Source organism: Macaca thibetana, chromosome 2, assembly GCF_024542745.1.
Source record: "Macaca thibetana thibetana isolate TM-01 chromosome 2, ASM2454274v1, whole genome shotgun sequence".
Classification (NCBI taxonomy): domain Eukaryota; kingdom Metazoa; phylum Chordata; class Mammalia; order Primates; family Cercopithecidae; genus Macaca; species Macaca thibetana.
The window spans coordinates 12452309-12478749 of NC_065579.1; the positions used below are offsets into that span (position 1 = coordinate 12452309).

Below are 26441 nucleotides of genomic sequence, written 5' to 3' on the forward strand. Positions count from 1 at the left end.
AGGGAGACATAAGTTCTTTATCCCGGTGATGTTGTACTCCTCCAAGTTTCTAGGACTACTGGAAAGTACCACCATGCCTGGCTGATGAGGCAGTGCACCTGTCCTGATAACTGCTCTTCTGCACAGACTTGGGCTATCAATAATTCCCTCAGAAAGAAAACTGTCTCCCCACTATTGGAGGTATCTGATAATGCCAGATTGGCAATAAACAAATTCTTCTGTTGGAGATATTTATAAATGGAAGGTTTTTTTTTTTCTCACAAATATAGTTACAAATTCCAAATATCATTTTGCAACTCTACCATTTGATTTCTCTAAACTTTCTCAACATTAGTGTTCCTTTTTTTTTTTTTTTTTTTTTTTTTAGATGGAGTCTTGCTCTGTTGCCCAGGCTGGATTTGGAGTGCAACGGCGTGATCTCGGCTTACTGTCACTTCCGCCTCCCAGGTTCAAGTGATTCTCCTGCCTCAGCCTCCCCAAGTAGTTGGGATTATGGCAACCGTCACCATGCCCGGCTAATTTTTGTATTTTTTTTAGTAGAGATGGGGTTTCACCATGTTGGTCAGGCTGGTCTCGAGCTCCTGACCTCAGGTGTTCCACCTGTCTCAGCCTCCCAAAGTGCTGAGATTACAGGTGTACGCCACCACACCGGGCCCCAACGTTAGTACTCTTTATTATAATCACCACCAACATAGGCTTCCTCTTCCACATGTTTAGAACCTTTTACCATGTGCTGATCGGATGAAGAGTACAAAATCACCAGGATAAAGAACTTATGTCTCCCTACTGTGCCACAGGGGAACTCAGGTGTCCTATTTAATCAACAGTATAGTGTCCAGTTCACTTTACAAAAATTCACTGTGTAGAGTTTTAAGTGCTAGGAAAGATGTAGTAACTGACAGAGATTGCAATTCTGGCAAGAATGTAGGAGAAGGAAGAGAGGCTTTTTACTGCAATTAAATAAGGGTTAAGAACAGTGCCAAGAAGCAAATTCAGATTAAAATCTCATTTAGCTTTAACTGACATAATTCTGTCTCACTCTAATATTTAACCACATGATACCTGACGATGTTATGACACAATCTGGTGTCAGTATCAGATGAGATGGAAGAGGGTCAGATCCCAAGACACACAGCTGCAGGAGGCAGGAGGAAGAACAAGCCAAAACATCACTGTGGGAGGGTGACATGCTGATAGCCCATAGTTTGACTTAAAGATGGAGAAGGCTTATCTTCTAGTTCCTCCAGAAAATATAACTTGTGTAGTTATCTGAAGAGGCTCTTTCCTCTATGAGATAGTCCATCCACATAGAGTTGCTCTCACAAATGACTGCCATGTCCATTTGGAAAGTTTCTATTAGCCTCCCTAGGCTCAACAAAAGGCCTCCCAGCTGTAGGACTCAGAGTCTCTGTGCACTCTCAAAGAGCCACTGTGTGGACTGGTTACTTGGATTTTATTAGCAGAAGCGATTCTGTGTAAGGTCAGGGAACACCATCTGCTTTCCCAAATAGTGGGTACATTCATCACTGTGGTGGAAACTGTGTTGGGATTTTAGACCAGGTATCCAGTGTGGTGGCCACAAAAACTAAGAGCCCAAAGGTCTCAGTCTGCATGTGTATACTAATGCCATCATTTCTGGGGACAATACTATATATGATCATTTCACTTTTCTCACCTCCTCACCCTGTACAGGCCACATTACCTGGCACTCACTTCCTTGACACCCTAGGCACTGCCTTGCTTCTCTATTGAGTTTGATGCTGCTCTAGAGTGCACTCTTCTCATTACAGTGTCATTATCTCGCCTTGGGGGTGCCATTTTTGTGGTGATGTGGGAGAATGTGACCAACCAAAGCCACCAGGTTGCCATGGAATGTAGTTGGAGCCAGTTAGGTCTCTAACTGAATGGGGGAGAGTGTTTCCACATCCCTAAATTCTCCCATCGTGTTTTATTAAAGAGTAAAAAATGTCTCATATATTGTCTCTTGCTTTGACATCGCTAATGAAGTTAGTGAAGAGGAGAAAAAGCAATGTAGAAGTCAGTAGGGGAGACCTAAACTCTTTTGAAATCTAATTCTGTTGCCCAGTTATCATATTCATCTAACTTTCTCATCCCCTCCCATAGATCTAGAGTTTATGGGTTTAGTGGATTCCAGCACATTTTGTAACTGCATTTCTTTGCATGATGACACTCTACCACAAGACTGAAATAATCTCTTTTAAAGTTGCCACACAATGGCACCAAACTTAATAAAAATCATTATAATTAGATATCTGCATCTTTCTTCTTCTAAAGGCATTGGAAACCAAGAAGAAAACTTCCCCATAGCCTCTACACCAGGATACTCAAGATGGTAAATTAACTCTTTAATTAACATTAGCATAAAATAAGATAGTCCAGAATGCAAGCAGCACATTTCTACAGCAGGTATCTAAACCGATAGCACAGTGACCACCAAAATGATAAAGATAATAACATTTTCCCCAAATCAGAGAAAATATTGCCAAGTGATTTTCTTAAAATAAATAGTTATTTGAAACCTTTTAGTGTCCTCAAGACACTGTAAAAGTCTAAAGTCAATTCAGAGGTCAAATATATTCTTCCCCAAACTAATACAGTGCTGAAACAAGACAAAATCTGGCTGGAAGATACAGGTTTCTCTAATTCTTCTCCCACAGACTTTAATTAGGCCATGAGATAAACCAAAGAACATGCAGCCATCCACAATACAGGGGAATTTAATTCTTTCTCCAATCAGACAGGCTGCTAGCAGTGTCAGCATTAGTATTCTTCGGGTGTCCGTGATTGGTGCTAATCCTTGGCAAGAACTGCACTTTTTTTATAGCTTATAAAAATGGTACACATTGTGTATATATTACATACATGGATCTGTATACATTCCATATGCATAACATAGATTCAGTGCAGAAATCAGATCACGGAGCAGGCATCTCCGAGCAGCAGCAAGGAGCACGTGCTCTTTACATGACCTACTTACGGAAGGCAGAGTGTCCCCGTCAGGCGGTCTTCAGCATGACAATTAGCAGTTTTTCTTGCAGTTTGGCCAGCAGGAATGACACAAACCTCTCCCTAGCACAGTCCCTCAGCCCTGCCGGGTTCCTGCTGCTCTCTGGGTAGCGGCATATTCCATTAGGAGTGTGACACAGTAGGGAAAGAGACCGGTTCACTGTGAGACCTGCTACTCACTCTCGTACAGTGTATCGGCCCCCCTTCCCACTGCACAGCGGCTGCCGGGCTCTGAGCAGGAGGCGTGTGGCCATCATGAAAGTGAACCATGGAGTCAGAGTTCCACTGAGACACGCTGCATAGTCAGTAGCCTTCTCCTAGAGGCAGTATCTTTTAGCACGATATTGAAACAACCTAATTTGGTTCCCTAGCCTTAAGAACAGGGGAAGCAATCTCTTCAAATTGAAAAGAAAAAAAAAAAATTAAAAGAAAATATGAACTAGAAAGGTACGGATGTGGTTGACTTTCTGCTTTGACAGAAGAAGGATCAAAAAATAATTTATGGAGGCTGTTTAGCATGCATGCCAGGGATGCTAGTCTGACATATGCTTCACCTTCTTGCACCTACTACTTTTCCACATAGAGTCAATCAAATGCTTTGTTATCTTCTCTGGGTAGAGGAAATGTGCTGATTTAAATTGCCAAGTTTGGACACTCATCTAAAGAGTACAAGATTCACCAGCAAAAATAACTGGGTTGAGAAGAAAATGGAAACAGATTCCGAGTACCTGCTTGCTGTGCTGCCTGTGGCATCTGCTGACTCCTCTGAGCATTGTACTGAACCGAGGCCATGGGCCGGTACTGTTGCGTGGTTGAGGTAGGGTACTGACCAGATGGATAATAATATACAGGCATCTGTGGAAGAAAGGAGGAAGAAAGCAGAGAATGAGAACGTAGATAATGTAAATTTTTAAACATAAAATATGTTTTCATCTTATAATTGTGGTAGGTTGTGAAGATGGCCACCACAAACTTCTCCTATGCCTATGTGTATGGGCCTGCTACTTCTCCCGTAAAGAGGCAAAATCCATTTCCCAAACCTTAAATCTGAGCTGGTTCTGTGACTTTCTTTTACCAATGCCACGAGGCAGAAATGACGTCTGAGACTTTCAAGCCTGATCCTAAAGAAGACTTGCAGCTTCCACATCTGCAGGCAGGGACCCCAGCCAAAAGACAAAGAAGTCCAGACTATTCTGCTGCAGAAAGAGGCCATGTGGGGAACACAGGTACCCCCAATTGACTGGTTATCCTCCAGTTCCAGGCATATGAGTGTAGCCCTAGTCAAGTCACCCCAGCCATATGGAGCAGAGATGAGCCATCTGTGATAAATCCTGCTCAATTGCTGACCTAGTCGTGATCCTACAATGGTGGTTTTAAAACAAGACTTTTGTGTTTTTTAGATGAAACAAGAGAGAGTGAAACAGTTATGATCAAAAACAAAAAACTACATTTAAAATATTATATCTAACTTGAGTTGCTTTTCTAATGGAAACCGGGGTGAAACATGAAAACTGCGGATCTGTAGCCTAAAAGGAGCAGGGAATGCAATTATGAAATATAGCAGTCTCTCAAAGCACATTGCAGAATGATTGGTACATACCACTATTCAAAAAAGTCTGTTCAATCTAAAAGGGGAAATATGATTTAAAAAATATGGTTTATGCTACTTTCTTAACTTTCTTATGACTGAGAAGGAATGAAAGTATTCTGACTATTTAATCATGATCCAAATGAAATGTTTCCTGATCTGATAGACTTCTTTGCCTGGCTCAGTTCATTTATATTAAGGTCACTTTCTTATTAATCTTGTTAATTATTTTCCATCTCTGCGCTTCTGAGATTTTGCCTATCATATTCTCTAAAACGACAACTGAGGTATCCCGGTAGACCGCCGACAAACGTAATATACATAGAATAAAATTACAAGCCAATTATTTGAGAACTGTGATTTTCATGGTTATTTTGTTTTCTGATTTGCTCAGATCAAATAGGAAACACTTCTCTATTTCAATATTGCTGTTGAAACGTATGTACCATATTTTACTGCCTGAGGATAAAGTGGGAACAAAATATAACTTAATCTGTATGAACCTGTAGCTCTGTAATTTCATGGAATCATGATGAATTATAACTGTGGCTACATAACATATGGATATTCAAGGGCAAGAGGCTGGATGATTCTAAAGTAATCTTGGGTCAGTATCTGGTAACTAAGTTATTGTACACATTGCTTATAGTGATTTGCTCTTACTACTTCTCTTTTTTTGTCAGGCAGCTTATAACAATAAAAAACAAATAATTCTGGAGTAATAATGGTATTTAGCTATGCTCCGGCAAATTCTGGTGCTGTTAAAGATGACTAGCAAAATGCATCAGATGCCTACCCATATTAAAAATAAGAACAACTATCATCTAATTTATTTGTCAGCATTTATATTTATGTGTTTTTTAGGAAATAGCATTTTGCTCCTTTAGAAAAGACTGTGTCTTGATTAAATGTAAGCTCATGAATGTGATAGCTATTCCTTGATCTCCTTTCTTATGTTTGATATAAAACATAAAATATCCTCAGGGATGAAGGAATTTATACTTACACATGTTTGTGATGAGCACTAATGGTTACAATAAAAGTACAACTGCATGGAAAAAATTTTAAGCTCAACTTTTGTTGTTGTTTGTTTTGTTACTGTTCTTTTTCCAGACATAGCTTCTGTGATACCTTTGCAAGCTGTGCTAGAGATTTGGCTACTTGTATCCAGCGCCACTCCAAGGTGGCGCTTTGGTCAGCTCTTAGGAATGATGATCCCCAACCGGATGAAGCAAATAAGCTCTTGGTTTATCCTTATCCTCTCTCAGAGAGGATGGAAAGAAAGCCAGGTTAATGGCAATCTTTTAAAAGATCAGTATGAAAGGTTTGAAAGGAGAGAGGTGAAGGGAGAAAGGAGTAAGAATAGCCTCAAAGGATGAAAATGTGTATTTTCAACCAATCATGTTAAAATATGGAGAATCCAAAAATGAGTGGATTCGAAGAGAAAAGAAAGAAGAAACTATAAGAAATATGCACTTCTCCCATTTCCCTTCTTCAAATCCCTCTTTGTCTCGTCCATGTGCTTTTCACTTCACCTTTCCAGCGGGCATTTAGAAAGCATACATGATGAGTCAGATGAAATCGAACTTTACATTTATTAAATAGATTCATTTTCTGCAGAAATTTAACATATTTCCACATACTGTTGTGGGCTGAATCTGAACTAAGTTATTTTCATTGTTCCATAGTTGGGTAATCAGATTTTAAAATGTTTACTAAATTGAAAGTTACAATGGGTTATAGCCTATACCTTTATCTGTGATTCTTCAAAAAGAATTTCCTAAATGTCTAGACTGATTATGAACCATAGACACCTGTTTTGTCTCCCTCTCTTTCTATCTTTCATAAAACTCATTAAAGAAGGAATGAAAGTATTTCTGTCACAGACACAACAGGGGTTATGAATTGCTTTTGTTTCTGCAGCGGATTAATATTGAAATCCCTTCCGTGAAGAAAGACTTTCCTATTAAAATATTTATTTATTTATTTATTCATTTATTCATTTATTTCATTTCTTGAGATAGGGTCCTGCATTGTTTCGTAGGCTGGAGTGCGGAGACATCATCACGGCTCATTGCAGCCTTGACATCCCAGGCTCAAGCGATTCTCCCACCTCAGCCTCCTAAATAGGTGGGACCACAAGAATGTGCCACCATACCCAGCTATATTTTTAAAATTTTTTTGCAGAGATGAAGTCTCCCTGTACTGTCCAGGATGGTCTCAAACTCCCAGGCTCAAGTAGTTCTTTTGCCCCTCAAAGTGCTGGAGTTAAAGGTCTGAGCCACCAAGCCTGGCTAAATTTTATTTATTTATTTATTTATTTATTTAAAGATCTTTAATTAAACATTCTGCTTACATTTTGTTTGACAGCAGAAATTAGTAAGGACACTTAAATACTTTTTAGGCCAAAAGAGCTAAATTATTTTTTCCCAATAATTAAGTTTGAAGTTATTAATTTATTGGTAAAAGTATGAATACATTAATGAAGCCCTTCCTCCTGAAACTTAAACTTATTTTACACATCTTTTAAGATCCCACTTGTGAAGAAATATTACAGAGAAGGCAACTGAAGAGGAACTATTAATTAATCACTCAAAATAAAATGAACAATTTAGTGACAATTATTTCATGGTAGAGGGTTTTGTGTGGCTTGAAAAGAAAATAATTTATTCAAGATGTTAAGGCAGTGAAACAAATGATACGAAGGTGACATTGCACTTTAAACAGCTCTTCCCATGCAATACTTCATAATTAGGATGGAATTTTCTTGGGATCTGTGTGCCTTGAAAATGGACCAGAAAATGCCTCTGTGCATTTTATATCTTGACAGTAATCACTTCTAATATTCTGCAAGGGATACCCAAGAGAGCACCAGAGATGTTTGGTGGTGAACAGTAACACATAATCAGTCTTTGAGAAGACAGTAAAAATCAGTGATCTGTGGTGTCTTACATGCTCAAGTCAATTAAATATGATTAATGGCTACCTGTGAGAGATGTGTGAGCTGTGCTTCCCCTTAGGGAGAGAAAAGGACCATGGATATCAGCTTACCTTCCTCCTTTATATTCATAGAGGAGCTCCTGCCTGGAGCAGCAGATTAGCCCCAGAAAATGCTTGTGAATTGATAAGAAAGGAAAGAACACAGTTTTGGAGCAGCAGCAAGAGAGTGTTGAAAGTCCCCCAGGTGCAGACCTTTCCCTTCCCCATGGCTTTTCCTTCCTGGGCAATTCCCTGAGCAGGATATCACATGGGAGAGAATGCTTTCTTATGGTCCCTGTACCAGCAGCCTGGAAAATGGGATATTCCCCTGTGGTTTTCATGGGCACTTGGATCAGTTTCATTCAACTCACTTTCTGAGCCCTATAACTTCAAACAACTGATGCATGAAAAAATACACTACTTCCTGTTGGTGAGGAATATTAATATAGACTAGAAAGGGAGGAGGAATTGAATCTGGTTATATTCTACATAGAAAGATAAAGGTCAAAATGCATGAGAAATCAGCTGTAGGTCACAGGCATGAGGAAGCACACCTACCTGTGCAGGCGGAGGCTGTTGCACAAATCCCTGTGGTGAGGCAGGGGGCTGGAGGACCTGCTGGGAGATGGGAGGGCCAGAGCCTGAAAATCCTCCTGTAGGAAGCTGCTGGCCTGTAGAAGCGATGACATAGCTGTGCTGCTGGGCCGGCTGTGGCATAAGGGAGGATGGGTAGACAGGACCTGATGGGGGTTCAGGAGTCTCCCCCGAGGACTGCCGGCTCAGGGTCATCTGGCCAAACTGTGTTGCCACGTCGTCTCGCTGCAAGTCATGGAAATGAATGAGGGAATTTGCAGGATCAGCTTGGTAATAAAAGAGGCACTCTGAGGCAGACACACAGGACATATTCTTGGAGTTGTGGGAGAGACAGGAAGTACAATTTGGAAAAAATAAAATAAAATAATTCTTCAGCCAAAACATAACAAGAGAACACAACATGACAAATCAGGTTTTAATCATCCCAAGAGTCAGAGATGGCAACAATTTTGATCCAAATATTTCTCTTGCAATGGAAACAAATTATTATTTTTCCACTGAAGGCACAGGCTCCTCAGGATGGTGTTGCACACAAGGAGGGCTTGATGTTCTGTCCTGAAGGGTCAGCTTGTCTTCCCAGCAGAAACCACAGAATTTGCCTCTCCAGAACACCCCTAAGGTAGAACCAACCATACTCATCACCCCCAGTGCTGCTGCAAAGATGGAGCCAGGACCAGTATCGCCAACAGGCTGGGTGGGATTACATTACTATATGAGGGAGTATTTGTTCACCGGCCTGATCTGAAATTTAGGAGCAATGCTCATCCTTTAATCTGTTGTTCAAAGTGACCTAGTGACTTGAGGGAAAAATGAAAGAAAATTGGGAGATTGGAATCCCAGGGACACCTACATCAGGAGCATAGGGTGATAATGGTTCCCATCCCAACACCAGCTTTGAGATCTTTCCCAAACCATCATGCAAAGTTCCTGTATCTTTCTGTTCCTGATTTCTAACTCTGAAGGCATTCAGTTCCTGCTTAGCTGGTATATTCTTAAGAGGGTACCAGACCACAGAAGCACCCAGCATGGGACAGAAAGATGGCAGAAAGGAAACCATTGTTTTGCAGAGATGGGCTGTAATATTCAGAAATGAGACATTCACACATACCCCCTCACAGTCAGCCCAGGCACCCACTCAGTGTCAGCCAGTGGCACATTTAAAAGGTACTAAAATCAGTGACTATGCCCTCCTAGGGGAAAATGTCATATACACATAATACAGTACCATGGGAAAGTGCTGCGTTGGAGACACAGGCAGGAGGTGCTGGGGAGGAAAAGAGACTGCCGGATATTGCACTGACTGGGAGGAAGCCTGCAGTCCCTGGACAGACTGGGGGAAAGAAAAAATCGATCAGGTGACAGAAAAGCACTGGGGTTGAAATCTCACAAGATGTACACCACTGTCCTTCAGAGGCTGTCGAGGTTCAGTGCGCTCCAGAGGGGACAACTAGCCACCAAAGAAAAGTCAAGGTTCTGAAAGACCAGAGCCAGACATACTTGAGAGAGGCTCATTTGCACTTAGTGATTATTTCTTTAAGAAGTTACTGATGTACGTTTGATATTGTTGGTTAGATCCTCTGGGTCTGAAAATATTGCCCCAAAACAAATAAGTAACACCAAAAATTTAAAATGAATTTCACTCTAGCAGTCTACCTGAGATACTTTGGGTTTCTGTGGACACATCTATGTGTCTTCCTAGCAAAGGAGGGTGACTCCGCAACTCTCTAAGAGGAGTATGTAGGAACAGCCAGTCCTCCTTGAAATTGACTGATTTCTGTTCTTCCCATTGATGAAGAATTCAATACTGACTCTTTGCAGACATGAGCATTTGATTTGTGATGGGAATGGGGGAGGAAGATGATGCAAAGACCTAGAGTTCAGTCTCTGACAGAGGCTTCTCCATACATTTAAAAAAGGACATTTAGGCCTAAGAAAAAATCATTTATTCTCCCTACTTTCGTGCCTTCAACTTGCAAGTTACTGGATGGGGCGCTCGCCTCTATCTAAACTTAAGGATCCAGATAAAATCCTGTCAATCTGCAAAGAACTCTGTGCTGTCAGGTTTTATTTATGAGACTTGAGTGTAAAATATACCCCTCTCCCTGATTCAGTGCTGCTCTGAGGACTATGCAGCCTTCATCTCAGGGTACTTCCCTTCCCGGCCTTCCAATCAGCCCCTTACCTGAGTGACCAGAGGGCCTGCCATCTGTGGCTGTGGTGGCTGGACCTGCTGCTGGGGCTGCGGGGAGGGCTGCTGCTGCGGCGGCTGCTGCTGGGACTGCCCCACCATGGCGCTTCGCAGGGGCTGCTGACTGCTGGGTGGGTTGTATATTGCAGGAGTTCCATCGGGATTCACAAAGGGCTGGCCTGCAATGGAATCAGAGCTTAGTCCAGGTAAGCTACTCAATCTCTCCTTTGACATAAAGAATCACTCTGTTAGACACTCAAAAAGTAACCTAAAGTAAAGGGGCAGGGCAGTGGACATGTAAGACCCTAAAACCTTCACCAGTGTGAAGGCCTTACTGTTTGTGACCCATAGCTTAAGCTAGGTGACAGTGGGAGCCCATAGCCATTTAAGAAGCGACAAATAAATCGACAACCTTCAGGGAGCTTTGCCAAAGCTAAATGTATCTGTGGATGGAGGTACCCAGTGGAGAGGCCTGTGGAGAAGCAATCTTTACAAAGCTAGATGTTTTGCTGCGCTGCACCTCACAGCCATTAGTGAGATAACATACACTGAAGGGTAATGACTGCTTTCTAGTTACACACCTCCGGCTACATTCAGTCACAAGTTATTTACCAATACATTTATTTTGCTGCTACTAAGCCTTGTCACCAATTCAGAATCATTATCAGTTCTTCCAATAAATATACAATGTAGCATAACACATCCATTCACTCATTTCTTGAAATAGACATAAGCAAGGATACCCGGGGTTTTAGATTCTAAACGTAGTACATCACAGAATCATCTTGTAATGGAAAAGCTAATATACATTCTTTTCCTTATAAAATGATGGCATGGTTTGCTATTATTAATATTGCTATTCATCATAGTATTGCTTTGTCTTTGAGGAGTATTTTGCAGTGTACAAAACAGCGTCATTTGAGCCTCATTACAATTCCTGTGAGGAAGAAAGGTATCATTTCTCTGCTTTTCAGAAGAGAAAATGAAGTCCCATTCCTGGAAAAATTATGGGAATACAAAGCTGAAATGAGAAGAGCAAAGTGCAGTAAAGGAGGGGGTATGGGAGTGTAAAGGAGAGAACAAACTGATTTTCCATGTGGCAAGCACAGTAACAGGCACCTTACGTGTATGATCTTAGCTCTCCTAACAACCTGCAGATGCGTATTCTCATTTCCACCTTAAAGAAAATTAGGACTCAGGGGGACCAAGCAACTTATTCAGAAATATAAAAAACAGTAAATGAGAGAACTAGAAAATGACCCTGGTCAGTAAGACTTCAAAGTCTATTCACTTTCCATTATGCCAAATAACTGAAGTGAATTATCCAATTTTACATAATGAGTACATGGAACAACTGGGTAATGATGAAAAAAAAAACGTGTCATAACTGAAAATTATTAATCAATGAATGAGAAGTCAGATGAGGTGAAGGATGTGTTTCAAGATGAAGTAACACCCAGTACTGACAGATAAATAATGAGAAGCATCAGAACATGGGGAAATGGATTGGCAAACTGTTCATAGAACTACTTGTGAGTCTTCTCTTCCCTTTTCAGTAAATCCTGTAACCTTATTGGAAAAGGAACAGTAGGAATATTTGTTTACAAGTTGAAGTCACAGAAATATTCTCTAGGAACCTGAGCAAAATACCTAGAGAGAATGGAGCTCCCAGGATGGGGTCGATAGTTCAGTGGAAGGTCCTCTGTATCTTGGCATAAGGGAGATAGTGGAGGCAGCATGCTGAGCTCTGCCCTAGCACATATTCTAAAGCATCTCAATCCATGCATTGTTCTGATACACAAGGCTTGCATAAGTATTCTTATCCAGGGTAAGAAGCGTGTGATGGCAGAGAAAAGAACAACAGCCTTGTTCGTCAACAATATAAATAAAGAACAACCAAGGATCTTCAGTCACATGAGAAAAATTTGCAACAAAAGGGAGCAAGGACCAGGCATGGTGGCTCATGCCTATGATCCCAGCACTTTGGGAGGCCAAAGTGGGTAGATTATTTGATCTCAGGAGTTCAAGACTAGCCTGGGCAACAGGATGAAACTCTTGTCTCTAAAAAAAAAATACAAAAAATTAGCTGGACATGCACACCTGTGGTTCCACAGGAGGCTGAGGTGGGAGGATCACTGGAGCCCAGGAGGGAGGTTGCAGTGAGCCAAGATCATGCCACTGCACTCCAGCCTGGGTGACAGAGTGAGACCCTGTCAAAAAAAAAAAAAAAAAAAAAAAAGGAAGACAGGTAAAGAATTTAAAAACTGACCCAGAGAAAATGAAATATTCTAGTGAAAAAAAGTACATATGATATTCATACAAGAGCAGACTGTTATAACATGGGAACTAAGCTAATTAACTAAGTGAATATTGTAAATAAAGGAAATCAGTCACAAAAGGGCATCTACTGTGAAATCTCATTTATTACCTACAAGATCAGGGAAAACTAATCAACAGTAACAGAAGTCAGAATAGTAGTACCTCTGGGAGAGCCTGAGGAAACCGAAAGGAAGACTAGATATACTCTGGGTCTTATTCTGAGTGAAGTTTACACTAATTTTCACGTATGCAAAAATTTATTAAGGTCTGGACTTCAGATGTGTGCAGGTCATGCACTTCCCCTATATATTGTATAGTTCAATAAATTAAGAAAGTAAAATGGAGCAAGTTGGGGAGGAAAATGCTGAGATTGTGGTAAGGCCAAACAACATGCTCACTGGTAGAGACCAAAAGCCTTGACTTCAGATCACTTAGGAACAGTAACCAGAGGTTAGTATTCCCCATTATTAGCACAAAATTTGAGTACAAATATATTTGTGTGTTTGTAACAAGAAAGTTTAAATGTTGCATATTCAGAAACATATCTAAAGCCTGATCAGTTTCATAACCAACAATAATGTGCTGTGATGGGGAAGCAAAATGTGCCGGAATTATATTTGCAAAACAGTGACAAAATCAACTGTTTGGTCTTGCTCTCTCTTTTTTTATGTTCTTCATTTTCCAGGCACTTGCTTTCCTATCATGTAAATGCATTTTATTGTTTTAAATGAATATTCTTTTTGAAAACTAGCTCTCCTCTAGCTTCAAAACTGTAACCTATTTTTCCTCCCAAATCAGCAATTTGAAAAATGAATTTTAAAAGCTCAATATTATAAAATCTATCAGCCCATTTAGTGTTCTAATCTTTAATTTTCCTGTGTTTCATTTGTCCTATATTTTAAAAAGATAAGACAAAAATTCTAGGTACTTTAAAAAAAAATCACAAAGACAGGCATACAACTCCATCTGGAATTATTTCAAAATAAGTCTCATGCTGTGCACACACACACACACACACACACACACACATGTACATGCACAATGGAAAGGAAAAAGAAAGGATTTTTACTATTTTTTTTTTTTACTATATTTCTGTATGGTTTTGATTTACCCCAATGAAAACTAAGGAAGTATGAAAAACTGATCATAACTAGAATTTTCAAACATAATCCCAAAACATTCATGTGTCTTTTGATAAATTCTAGATGCTCCATTTGAAATATGATTAATACGCAGTGGGCTAGAAGAAGGAGCTGTTTCTAAATAATTGCACATAAAAAGCACTAAGGATTCACTTAAGTAGAGAGAGATGGCAGGTTCTTCTGGAAAGAGAAGGGAGTACAAAAGATTGATTTTTATGCTCACCAAGGAGAGATGGCAAGAACTGAGAAACATGAAAGAAGATGGATGCTAGAGAACAGAACAAAGCAATTTCCTAAGGGACCCGGGATAGGTGACGATTGGTTTTCAATTCAGGCAATGACAGCCTCTCTATATTCTAGGATTTCTACCAATCCAGATGCAATTACACTGAATACAAGCAATTAGTTTGAATGACAGCTGCTGAAGACTAAAGAGGAAAAAAGGACTGGCTGGCCCTCGGCCTAGTTAGCCTAGAGGAGGTTTTCACGTCAGAAACTGCACAAGCACGCTCAGCAGGCCTTGGCATGGGTGCTGGCATAGGTGAAGAGAGTGCAATGACAGAAATAAGCCAGGGCAGAGAATGCAGAGCAGACACAGAGAAAAGGATTAAATGCAGAATGCTCATTCCTCTCCAATATACGACATTAGGTGAAAAACTGCTCTACTATCCACATCAACATGAATAATGGGTAGTAGATATTATTTCAATAATAACGTAATTATTGAGCACCTGCACAGTGCCTAAGACCTTGCCATCAATTTCAGGAAAGCAAAAAAAAAAAAAAAAAAAAAAAAAAAAAAAAAAGCAAATAAAAAATAACTAAGCCTGGACCCTCCTCACACGAAGCTTCTACATGTATTGGTAACAAGAAAATGGACTAAGGGCAATTCACACAAGAAGTGAAGAAATCACATGCTCTTGGTTTTTAATACAAAAGTATTTCTGAATTTACCCTTCCGTCAAGAAGGGTAACTATTTAAAAAGAGAGAGAAGGGGTGAGAGAAAGAGATTTTCTCTTCCTAGTCTTTAGAAGGTGATAGTCAAATTACAAGGGAGCTACTGATTACGGGTAGACAAGGATTAACTTAGACCTTGCAAAGATACATTTATAGACAGAACACAAAATTCATGATTCATCTAATAAAAAAAGTGTAAGAAGTTTGGATTAATAGATGCTAGAAGTCCTGATAAAAATAAAAGTATAGAGTTATGGAAGTCCATCAGAAGCATTTGAAAGACAACAGCTCTAAAAGGCTCCCCAAAGTGAAGTCCCTGCAAATGACATGACCTTACATAACACAGTCTTGAACTTGCACCAGATAACGGCCAAGCAAAATATCAAAATAACATATATGAACATTAACAAGTTTTTGAGGGATGCCAATGCCTGTTGGCATTTCTGGATTGCACTGAGTTGAAGTAAAATAGCCCATAAAGCTGAGCTTTCTGCTAAAAATTTCCAAAAGGAGGCTGGGTCCAAGACAACCAGAGGAAGACCAAACCCAAGATTCCAGGCTTGCCTTGCAAGAATGAAAATGTTATACAGGGAAAATTTTGAAAAACAGCCTCTGTGACACCTCACTCATCCAGATTCCTGAAAAGCAAAGAAAGAACAGGCAAGAGGTCCTAAGTTAGAAATGAGCCTGTTGAAAGTTGAGTCTGAGGCCAGACAAAATGAAAAGTTATGGTTATATTTGGGAAACTGCAAGGGTATATGTGAGTGGGTTGATTTCAGTGTGCCAAATATTTAGTACTTAGTAAGAGCCAAGTCAATTGTGCTGACAAAGGAAGTTTCATTTTCGTTTCATTTAGTAGGCACATGATTGGCAGATACCTTAGTATTTTTAAATTATTACTTGTCTTATATTTGTTTAAAACAGATGTTTTATCAATTATAATTTTGCACATGAACCACATTCCAAATATATGACATTAGCTGAAAACCTGCTCCGTTATCCATCCCACATATATAATGGGTAGGAGATATTCGTGCAATAATGATGTAATTATTGAGCACCGGCACAGTGCCTGAGACTTTTTTATCCATTCTGGGCAAGCGACAAATAAAATAAAATAACTAAGTATGGCTCCTCTGCACAGGAGCTTGAAAGTGTGGTGGTAACAAGGAAATGAGCCCAAGAGCAGTTCAAATGAGAAGCAAAATAGTCGTATGATCTTGGTTCCTAACACCCAAGTGTTTCTATTGTGTACTTGGCAGAAAGGTACTTTAAAAAGGGTGAGAGGTGTAGTTTCTAGATTCACAGCAATGACAGAAAAAGGAGATGAGTTCCCGCCCAGAGGAGGCTAACCTTTAGTTTCAACAGTAAAAGTCATATAAGAAATTGGATAGGTAGATACATGTACATACACACACATACATATACTATAGATACACCTATACATATAACATGCATTATATATAATACATATATGTACATACACATACATGTGCATCTTTTCAATTTACAGAATAAATATATTCTAGAAAAGAGGAAATACAATTCACCTTGCATCTCACTACTCAAAAATAGTATACAATATATGCATACATTTCCTTTTGGTTTAGGATATTTTAAATCTAGCATTTGTCGGATCAGAAAAATATGTATGGAGAAGCTGTTCAACAGTGTTATTAAATCCTTTTGCTTAGTTGGGATCCTTTTACAAAAGAGATATTTTGATAACAGCTCTAAACGACTCGGTCCAATGAATAAGAATTGGGACTTGGCATCAAACAATATTCTGTTTCTTTTTTCTGTAAACAAGATTATAGATGATAATATACACATACACATGCACAACTATGCTATCATTAGAAATAATATTCCTGCATTGTACCCTAAAAATACTCTGTTGAGCTTTTACAAAACACTCTGTAATTTTGCTTAAAACAAACCACTCAAAACAAGTGGTTAAACTGTTTTCTTTTCTGCAAGCCCTCTATCTCAATTAAAAGTGAAAGAATTTCAGCCAACAAAGTCAGACAGTACTTTGATTTGTGTCCAAAGTAAAGAATATGATCCTGGTCTTCTTTTAATTTTCTTTATAGTGCTTACAATAATCCAGATAAAATACAAGCAATCTTAAAATCCTCCTTAGAAGTATCTAATCTGAAGCTTTCAAACGGTTTTCAATGAAATGATTATGCCTTTCTTCCCTCAAGCTTATAGCATTTTCAATATGTCTCAATCAAACACCATGACTTGGGAATGTGCCATATGTTTTATGAAAATGTGGCAATTATTCAAGTAACTATTTTACTACAGTTCTCATGCTTCTCTGAATTTCCTAATTACTAGTAGCACTACATTTGTGAGAAGACTGAGTCAGATCATTTTTATGAGATACTTACCCAGTTTTGCATTTTCGAGTTTAGCTAATTGAAGAAATAGTCTGGAATGATCTAAACCAAACTTCAGATCTCTTTCAAGACAACTCCATTTATTGCCGGTCCCTAATAAAGACGTCCTAAGAAGTGACTAGTCAATGTCAAGCTTTGTAAGTCGGGATTCTCAGCCATGGTACCACCGACATTTTGTTCCAGATAATCTTCTGCTGTGGAAGTCTGTCCTAGGCGTTGGGGGCTGTTTAGCAGCATTTCTGTACTCTACCTACTGGGTGCCAATAGCAGCCCTGTTCTCCCCAGATCATGATAATCAAAATGTCTCCAGATAATGCCAAATGGCTTTGGCGACAGAGACAAAAATGCCCCAGGTTGAGTAGTTTTCCCCGCATATAAGCAGATGTTCCCGAGTTCTTTTGCTGATGTGCGAATCTCAAAGCCCTCAGTCTTTTGAAATCAATGTGGAAGTTAACTGACCCACTAGAAAAATGCAAAATTAAAGAACCAATGGCCATTCATCGTGGAAGAAACTATGATCATGAACAATTTTCTAAAACCCAACAAAATCAGTGTAAGCCTGACATTTCTAAAATACACAAGAATTTTCTCTCTGTATTCTCTTCACCACCACTGTTTCTTATTCCTTTCATAGGAGCTGGCTGAAGTTCTAAGGTTAAAAAGCAACTTCTAGAGTTAATGGTCACTATATATCTCAATTGATACTTCAATTCCAGAAATATCCTTGGATGCAAAAACCCTTTTGACATAATACAAGCTAATTGGGGATTTAGACGGAGAAACACAAAGTTTTAATTACTATATCCCAACTCATCACACCATTTTCTCTCATCTTAGCTCTTAAGCATGCATGGGAGACATCGTAGTAAAAGAAAAAAGAAAAGTGGACGCTTCTGGAAGTATCTATATCTACAAATCAATATAAATATTGATAGGAAGATATAAATATGGAGGTATAGATACTGCTATAAATCTGCTCTTTCTAAACAAAAATGCTTCATAACAGTTCATGCAACTAGCTTTCCTGTTCAGGAATTTTCAGAATACCTGCTAGCAAATTCATAAGATCAAACGTAAGAACAAACTTCTGAAAGCCTTGTATCCCTGATAAAGCAGGTAGTAACTCACCTGTGTGTGGATTAAGAAGGATGCTTCCAGGCGGGATGCCTGTTGCAGCTTCAAGTGGAAGGAGGATGTAGCTGGTGCTGCTGGGAGCAACCTGGCCCCCTATTCCATTCTCTGGATAAGGCACACAGCCTGGAGAGCCAGCTGCCACGCCTGAGACTAGAGGTGTGCTCTGGAGAGGTGGATGGGTGCGGGACAGCGATCCTGAGGAGCCTGCACTGCTGGAAGACTCAGAACCTGGCATAGGGATACAATCAAGAAATCATTCAACATACAGAGATGAGAGAAAGCACCAATCTGAGTCTAACTGCTCACTTTTCTGTGACGCATTATTAAAGAATTCAAGACTCATGCTGTAGGACTAGATTAACTAATGCCCCTCCCATATTTTGACCTCATATTTTATTGAAATATTTGCTACATATTTTTCAGATGTGTCAATTTTCTGGGAAAAGAAGAATTAAGAATGAGAACTTTCTCTCTCAGCCTTTTCACAAACTACTAGGGTGATAAACTGGTAAAGGGTACCCTAAAGCTCTGAACTCAGTACCTGAAAACTCCATCGTATATCCCCAAGTAATTAGTATCATGGAAATGTCTTACTAAGCTGAAATAATATGAATAGAATGACTGGGATAGAGGTTAAAGATACTGCACCTTAAGGAAGAGCCTTGAGATAAGAAGTTTGTGTGCATGGTTCTGAAGTACTGGTTCTCTGACACCTATACAGCTGAAGTCTGAAGGGGCCTAGTCATAAATAATCTGTTACCTTCATGTGTGAGTAGAAGACCTGGGAGCATAGTGTATAAGAGCAAACACATTTCAAAATCAAATAGGATCTCTTTTAAGGAGTGGCATGGTTTGGGAGAATGTGATTGAGTGTCAGGCAGAGACAGACGAATCAGGACTCTGACTTTTTCTAACCATCTGACCAGGGGCAACTTTAAACCATTGAATGTTATTGTTTTTGTGTGTAAAGCTGAAACTTCAGATATTAACGATTTAAACAAACAACCAAAAAAGACGGGCCAGGCGCGGTGGCTCACGCCTGTAATCCCAGCACTTTGGGAGGCTGAGGCGGGTGGATCACAAGGGCAGGAGATCGAGACCCGCCTGGCCAACATGGCGAAACCCCATCTCTACTAAAAACACAAAAAATTAGCCAGGCGTGGTAGCATGCGCCTGTAGTCCCAGCTACTCAGGAGGCTGAGGCAAGAGAGTCGCTTGAACCTGGGAGGCGGGGGTTGCAGTGAGCTGAGATGGTGCCACTTCACTCCAGCCTGGGTGACAGAGCAAGACTCCGTCAAAAAGAAAGAAAGAAAGAGAGAAAGAGAGAAAGCGAGAAAGAGAGAAGGAGAGAAGGAGAGAAGGAGAGAAAGAGAGAAAGACAGAAAAGCAAGGAATTAAATAGATGGTGGGTATTATTATTAATGTAATATATTTAAGTGTTAATGATATTGTACTGAATTTTACATATTTGAAGAAGTCTTATTAATATGGCTAAAAGGTGGACCAAAGAGGGCTTGGCCTTATAATGACTGAATATCCTTTAGATGACACAGAATAGTAAAATAATTGTGATGTTTATGGATTCTGAATTTTCAAACGCATGGGTAACAGGAACAGTGTGCAGAAGCCGCTAAGGTGAATCTAACAATCTCTTCTGTCTCACCATTATGGACAAAAGTAGAAACATATCCCAATATATCCACTGGGCACTCACTGGCATTTCACTACAGCAAGAGACAAGCAGCCCTAGTATCCTTAACCACAGCTCTCCTGGGCACTAGGTATTAACCAGAGCAGCCAAGAGAAAATGCACTAAGTAAAATTTATATTACTGCAAATTCAAACTAATAGATTACTTGGGTAATATCATAGGTTGCAAGAATGTAGTACACAAAGTTGATTAAATAATCAGCCTACACCATTAATTATGTTATTAAAAATATGTTCTTATGTATCATTAAAGTCAAAATATAGAATCCATCACTAACACTCTTTTCAAGATTCTAAAATATGCCCTTAAATTAAACTGAAGTTCTTTTAAAATAAGTGATAGGAACATAATATGTAAGTGCAGAGAAGAGGGGCAATTGGAGAGCATGATAATTTTTAGGAGAACGATAATATTTATTGACAACTTAGTATGTGTAAGAACTTGAATAAACACTTAAATAATAACTAATACTGCCTCTACAGATAGGGAAACTGACGCATAAGGAAGTTAGGTAACTCAGGTCAGCTCATATAGCTAGATAATGGCAGAGCTGGAATTTGGTCTATGCAGACTGATCTGTAGCTCAAGCTTTAACCACGACCCCACATTACCTCTTGAAATTGTACATATGCATATACCATGACCTGTCACAAGTGTTCTCAGTTGGGCATCTTCTCTGCTTTCCCCATGACTTGCTTATTACTAACGATAGTTTTATGTCAATTCAGGATGCTCCATTGAAGTAGTTTAGAGTGCTGATGGGGCTCTGAATAAGGCATGCGGAGAAAAAGTAAAAAATGTAAAAACAATATTGAAAATGCTAATAATAGTTTTGAGGCTGTATCACTGAAATTATGACTCTGTGGTCATATTCCCAATGCAGACTGTAGTGTGTGTTTATGGACCTGCTATGTATATTTGATGCTACGTTACACATTTGACACTAGAGTCAACAGCAACAACATAAATAATTCAACAAAACCTCCTGTACCCAGGGATTTAATGTTATACAAACATGAGTCAGCTCATCTCCAGATTGAGGGGCTAGGCACCGAAAAATAGTTGGGGCCAAGGGAGCACGTCCTAACTCAGATTTGAACTGTAAGCTAGTGATGGCATGGGTGTGTGTGTTAGGAAGGATGGGTTGATGCAGACAGACTGAAGTGTCACAATCCAATCCAAAGAGTAATTTAATTTTGGCTTTAGAAGGATGGCCATTAATCACTGATTTACAATAGTATACCCTTCCCTTACCTGGGGGAAAAGAAACAGCGTCAACAGGAGAAATGAGAAGACTATGTAAATGATTTGATTTCACAGGTGAAAGGAAGGAAACCTAAATTTGGCTTAAATTCTCTGCATGTGCAAAGATGAAAATAAAGTCAAACCTCTTCAAAAGGATGACTCAGCAATCAACATACAGCCAGGATTTAGTAACTGGCCATTCTGATTGGCTTTGAATATCAATCACCAAGGCCAGGGAGAGCCATATTCCACACATAGCCGGTGTTGTTCTGTGATAAAACACAAATGCTAGTAAAAGGCACAGGATTAGACGTGTTCAAAGATTTTTTAAAAAATGAAATTGACATTTGAGAACTTTTAAGATTTAGAATGCCTGAGAGTGAAAAGAATTTCTGGTTTCCTTTTTTCAGAGGTTTAATGATAACCATGATAAATATTTATACAGTATGCCTATGTGACAAGCACTGTGCTACTTTCTCTACATGAGTTGTCTATGCTAATTTTTACAGCAGCCTCACTTTGAAGATGAGAACTGATCTTCAGATATGTTAAATAAATTTCCCAAAGCTCAGCGTGTGGTAGAATCTGCGCTCAAACCCAGGCAACTTGACTCCACAGATGGCTCTCTAAGCCTATAGGTCATGTTCATCTTCTTATCATTTAAGCAAGGCCCAGATGGGGGCCAGGGCCCTGGCCAAGCCTGTGCGAAGTTCTAGGAGATACTAGATGAAAATTCCACGCTACTCACAGTGGAAAGCTCAGAAACTGAAGCTGAACCCTAATGGGTAGACACAGGGAGGAGAAAAAAGAAGATATCCGAGTGGCTGGGTGAGAGACTCAGGTGAACTCTCAAGAGAAAAACAGAAACTGGGAAACATGACAAAAGATAGAAAAGGAGATCACAAGGCAAAACAAAATGAAAAACCAGGAAAGGACAGGGCAGAAGGGGAAGGACATAGGCAGATTCCCTTGGAGCAGAGGAAACATTCCCATGGAGGAAGGATACTGGGTTTTAATTCCAGTTCTGCCACTTACTAGCTGTGCTTTCTTCAGGAAGTGGCTACTTTAGACCTCAACATACCCTTTTGTAAAATATAAGGTACCAGACTAAATGGTGAGCAATGGTAAGGAAGATGACCTTAATGTTCCCCTCAGCTTGACCAAACTTTTCATTGGTTTCTTCTAGACTAGAGGCTCCTCACCTCCCTATCCTTACAGCATTTATGCCCCTTTGAGATGTAAATCTCCTAGCCTCTAGCCACTTTTACAATCCATGGAGGTCCTTCTTAAGTACCTGGGAGCCATCCATTTGAAATCTAATCCTCATGAAAAATAGAGCCCCTATCTCTCAATTTCTGTGGGAGGATAGGAGCCTAACTTCCACAGCACCAATTAGCAAGCACATATAGCCTAATCACATCACCCAATTTCCTCTATAATGTCCTCCAAAATTTTGCCACTAGCTCACCCCAGTGCTTGAAGACTCTCCTGCTTTTTGATTCAGTGGGGCTCAGTTCTCTCTAAAGAGAAAGATCATAGTCTTGATCCCTGTTGCAATAATAATGAATAAATTCTCTTTTGCCTGCAATATCTTCTGCATTTTTTCTTTTACGAGGACCACAAATCATAAAAGTTTTATTTCTGAATTATATAATTCAAGAAAATATTTCCAGATTCAGGGGGTCAGTGTTCAGTAGAATAATCTAAAGCTTCCAAAATTACAAGAAGGAAGAGAATGTCCAGGATGTATTAATGTAGTAATAAAGATAAAGACAAAGAAAAGGAAGTGGTAGAAACACGGGGTGTCTTGCATTGGATCAAAAAATACTCTAGGATGTAGGCAAGGAATGTGACAATAGCAGGAATAGCCCTGCATCCAGAAAACAACAAGCCAGACCACCTAAAATCATTAAAACAAACAAAAAAAGAACATTTCATTTCTCTAGAGCAGTTGTTTTTGAAGTGTGGCTCCCAGGCAAGCAGCATCGGCATCAACTGGGAACTTGTTGGAAATGCAAATTCTCAGGCCCCATCCTAGACCTTCAGGCTCAGAAAAACTCTGTGGGTGAGTGTTGCAGTCTGGGATTTAACCAGTCCTTTGGGTGATTCTGATGGAGCTAAAGTTGAGAAACCCTGCTTTGAAGATCCAGATGGGGGAACAATAGTGACAGTATAGCTAGGCCAATGTGGTAAGCAACAGATGTCATACTCTTATTTCTCAACCACATTGCTGTTAACAAAAAACAGCTGAGGTTGCCGCGCAGGTATCATTCAAGTGCTTTCGGTAAGGAGGATACAATCACATCATCTCCCTCCACAAATGTATGCTGGGCATCTGGTGGACAGCCCAGGCCTCAAGAGAATGTGCTTGTACATTCATACTTCGGTAATATGCTTCCTTCCAAAATGTAGGAAAACGTGTTTCCAACATGGAAAAAGTCTCATTATTATCTATTTAAAGCTAGAATCTATGTTCTCAGAAGAGGAGAAGAGTAACTTAAATGTCACAACTCCAGACTTGGTTTCTAAAAGGTCATAAAAAAAGTTTGCAATTCCACTGTGAACAATTAGGTAGAAAACTGAAAACTGGTGCTCTTCTGAAGCTCCATGACAGCAAAACTGACAGCTTTGCTTCATCAATCCATCTTGGGAAATTGTAAGTTTGTTTTGACATCCTACCTTGATCTTCTTTAAGTTTTTATTCCCTTTCCATGCCTGCACTTTGACAAGTTTTCAAATGGAGACACTTAGATTAAAAGAACAAAAAATCTGAAGCACTTACAATCTCTAATCATTCTTCAAAGAACATGGCATTTTAACATTTTTGAAGTGTTTTAAATGTTTCCAAAGAGCTTTGCTTTGGAAGCGATTGGGGGTTGGTGCATGGAGAATGACTATTAATTTAAAAATTTTAAGAGCTCTCTTGGTGTGCTGGAATTTTTAAGTGCACCATTTAAAGTACTTGGTTTTCGCATCTTAAGGAAATTTAAAACTATTAAACCTATCTTAGTTTACAAGAGCTCAAGTGTACCACAGTGGATTTTCTTTACTTCGGTTGCTACAATAGTGGAATATGAGAGCAATTAATTAGAGTAAGAAATCAAGAACTCACCAATTAGTGAATAAAAATTGCAGAGAGGCAGTGTGAACCCATCTGAATCTTTCTGAGAATCAGGGTGTGTGTATTATGTAGTGACTGTAACTAAATGCTGTTATCTTTCTCCTTATATAGAAAAATGTGCGATAATTTTTAGGAGGAATTTGTCAACAACCTAATTATGTTAAACCATCAGCAAATGAACCCAGATTTTGCATGGAGGTGGGGAACCCCTAGGACCTAACATGAGTGTAAAGTTTAATTGGGAAAATATCCACAGTCCAGGGCAGCCCGTGTCTAAACTCTAACTGGGGTTCTCCATTCTTCATCCCACTCCTGCCTTGGCCTCCCACTCACCTGTCACTTCAGGATCCTGAATGCTCCACCTGTACAATCTGTCACCCAGAGCATACGACGGAATCACAACTCTCAACCCCCCCACCCAAGAGAGTGTCAGGGTATTTGATTTTCTAGGACAGAACCAAAACAAAGCAAAAACAATTACATACTAAAATCACCAACTTCAGCTCATGGAGTGCCAGTGAACGGTCATTTGTCACCTTCCTGAGATTTTAGGAAGTACTTTAATTGTGAACATTCGAAAATAATTCAAAAACAATAGAGAATAATCTTTGGGAGACAGAAGAGCTAGAAATGGCAGACCATGAGGGCATTTTGCAGACTCATGTAAGCATCGTGGTGTATGCTTCCATCAGTTTAAAGTTGTTTCAAGTTAATGGCTCTCCTAGATCTCTCATTATCACTCACCTTCCAAAGACTGTTCATGCAAACTTGAACAACCTACTTCAGAATCACGTTATTTGCTTCGCTTGGAAAAAAAGATACAAGCACCTGGTAACCTGGAAATTCTAAACCTTTCTGACACTCACCTGTCTTATCTGCAAAGCAGGGGTGCAAATATTAAATGGCAATAACAAAAATGAATAAAGGTAGAGTTTATTGGGAGCTTATAACTTGTCAGACATTATTCAAGTTGCCTTGTGTATACTGACTCTTTTAGTCTTCATAATATTTCTACAATATAGGTACTATTATTATTTCTATTTATCAAGTGAAGAAAACAGAGGCACAGGATGGTTAAAAAAAACAGGCCCAGGATCGTACTAACAGCCTTCCAATGCAAGAACAAAAGCTATTAATATTATAATTATTGTACAGTGTGTTTTTAAGGAATAATTAATATTATTAAATTTAAAAGCAATAGCAAACTTTTGCTAGGTAGTTACTGTAATGCAAGTGCCACGGTAATCATTTTTATATAAATAATGCAATTTAAACTTAAGTTTACTGAGTAAATTTAAATTAGGTAAGTAAACTTAAGTACTTAAATACACAAACACTAAGTCTACTGAGCTGGGTTTGAATAGCATTACATAACCTACATTTTATAGATTAGAAAACTGAAGCTTGGAGAGGTTAATAACTTGACCTAGGCACATAACTGGAAAGAGACAGTAGCCTATTTAAATTGTACCTTCTTTCCAGCTATCCCTGTGATTAATATCATCATTATCAGTCAACTGAAAGTCAGAGGGCATGGTGACCATATGGCTTGTGTAGAATCCAAAAAATACCACAGGACATAAACACATTCAGTACTAACTACCTGCTTTGGACAGCTTCCCGGTACTCCTGGTACTGGAAGTGCTGTCACCCCTGGTCAGCACCGTGATGCCCCCAAAACTCGCCGTCTTGGTCATGGCGGGCTTTAGATTGCGGTTGGAACTGTCGGAGTCTGTGCTGCTCCAGGCCCTTTGGTGGTCAGACCACTTGAGTTCATTTTCTGAGCTGCTCTGTCGACTCCCGGATGTTCTCCCCGAGCCATCTCTGTTGCCCCTGGAGTATGACCACCAGAAAGATGCACAGGGACAGGATTACCTTACGTGAATGGTGTGGGTAGGCACACAGCAAGGCTTTCCTTGGAAGGTCATCCACACAAGACCCTTCCTACCAACCCTTTTCATTAAACCAGTTGCCTCCCAGTGTTACAAATACTTTGATGATGTATAGACATAACATCACACATAACACAC

General features: G+C 39.6%; 1 protein-coding gene across 49 annotated transcripts in view; it reads right to left on the reverse strand.

Annotated features, from left to right (window-relative positions):
• ARPP21 (cAMP regulated phosphoprotein 21) overlaps positions 1–26441 on the reverse strand; it is a 156861-nt gene that overhangs the window by 46643 nt on the left and 83777 nt on the right. For 27 of the 49 annotated variants that reach the window (XM_050776774.1, XM_050776765.1, XM_050776865.1 and 24 more), the window contains 6 exons: positions 26012–26244; positions 18329–18562; positions 10371–10555; positions 9414–9518; positions 8153–8413; positions 3756–3882 (listed from right to left, as the gene is read on the reverse strand). In XM_050776774.1, coding sequence (XP_050632731.1) covers positions 3756–3882; positions 8153–8413; positions 9414–9518; positions 10371–10555; positions 18329–18562; positions 26012–26244 — 1145 coding nt within the window. The remainder of the gene's footprint in view (positions 1–3755; positions 3883–8152; positions 8414–9413; positions 9519–10370; positions 10556–18328; positions 18563–26011; positions 26245–26441) is intronic. The other 22 variants (XM_050776942.1, XM_050777092.1, XM_050777020.1 and 19 more) reach the window with 2 other exon arrangements.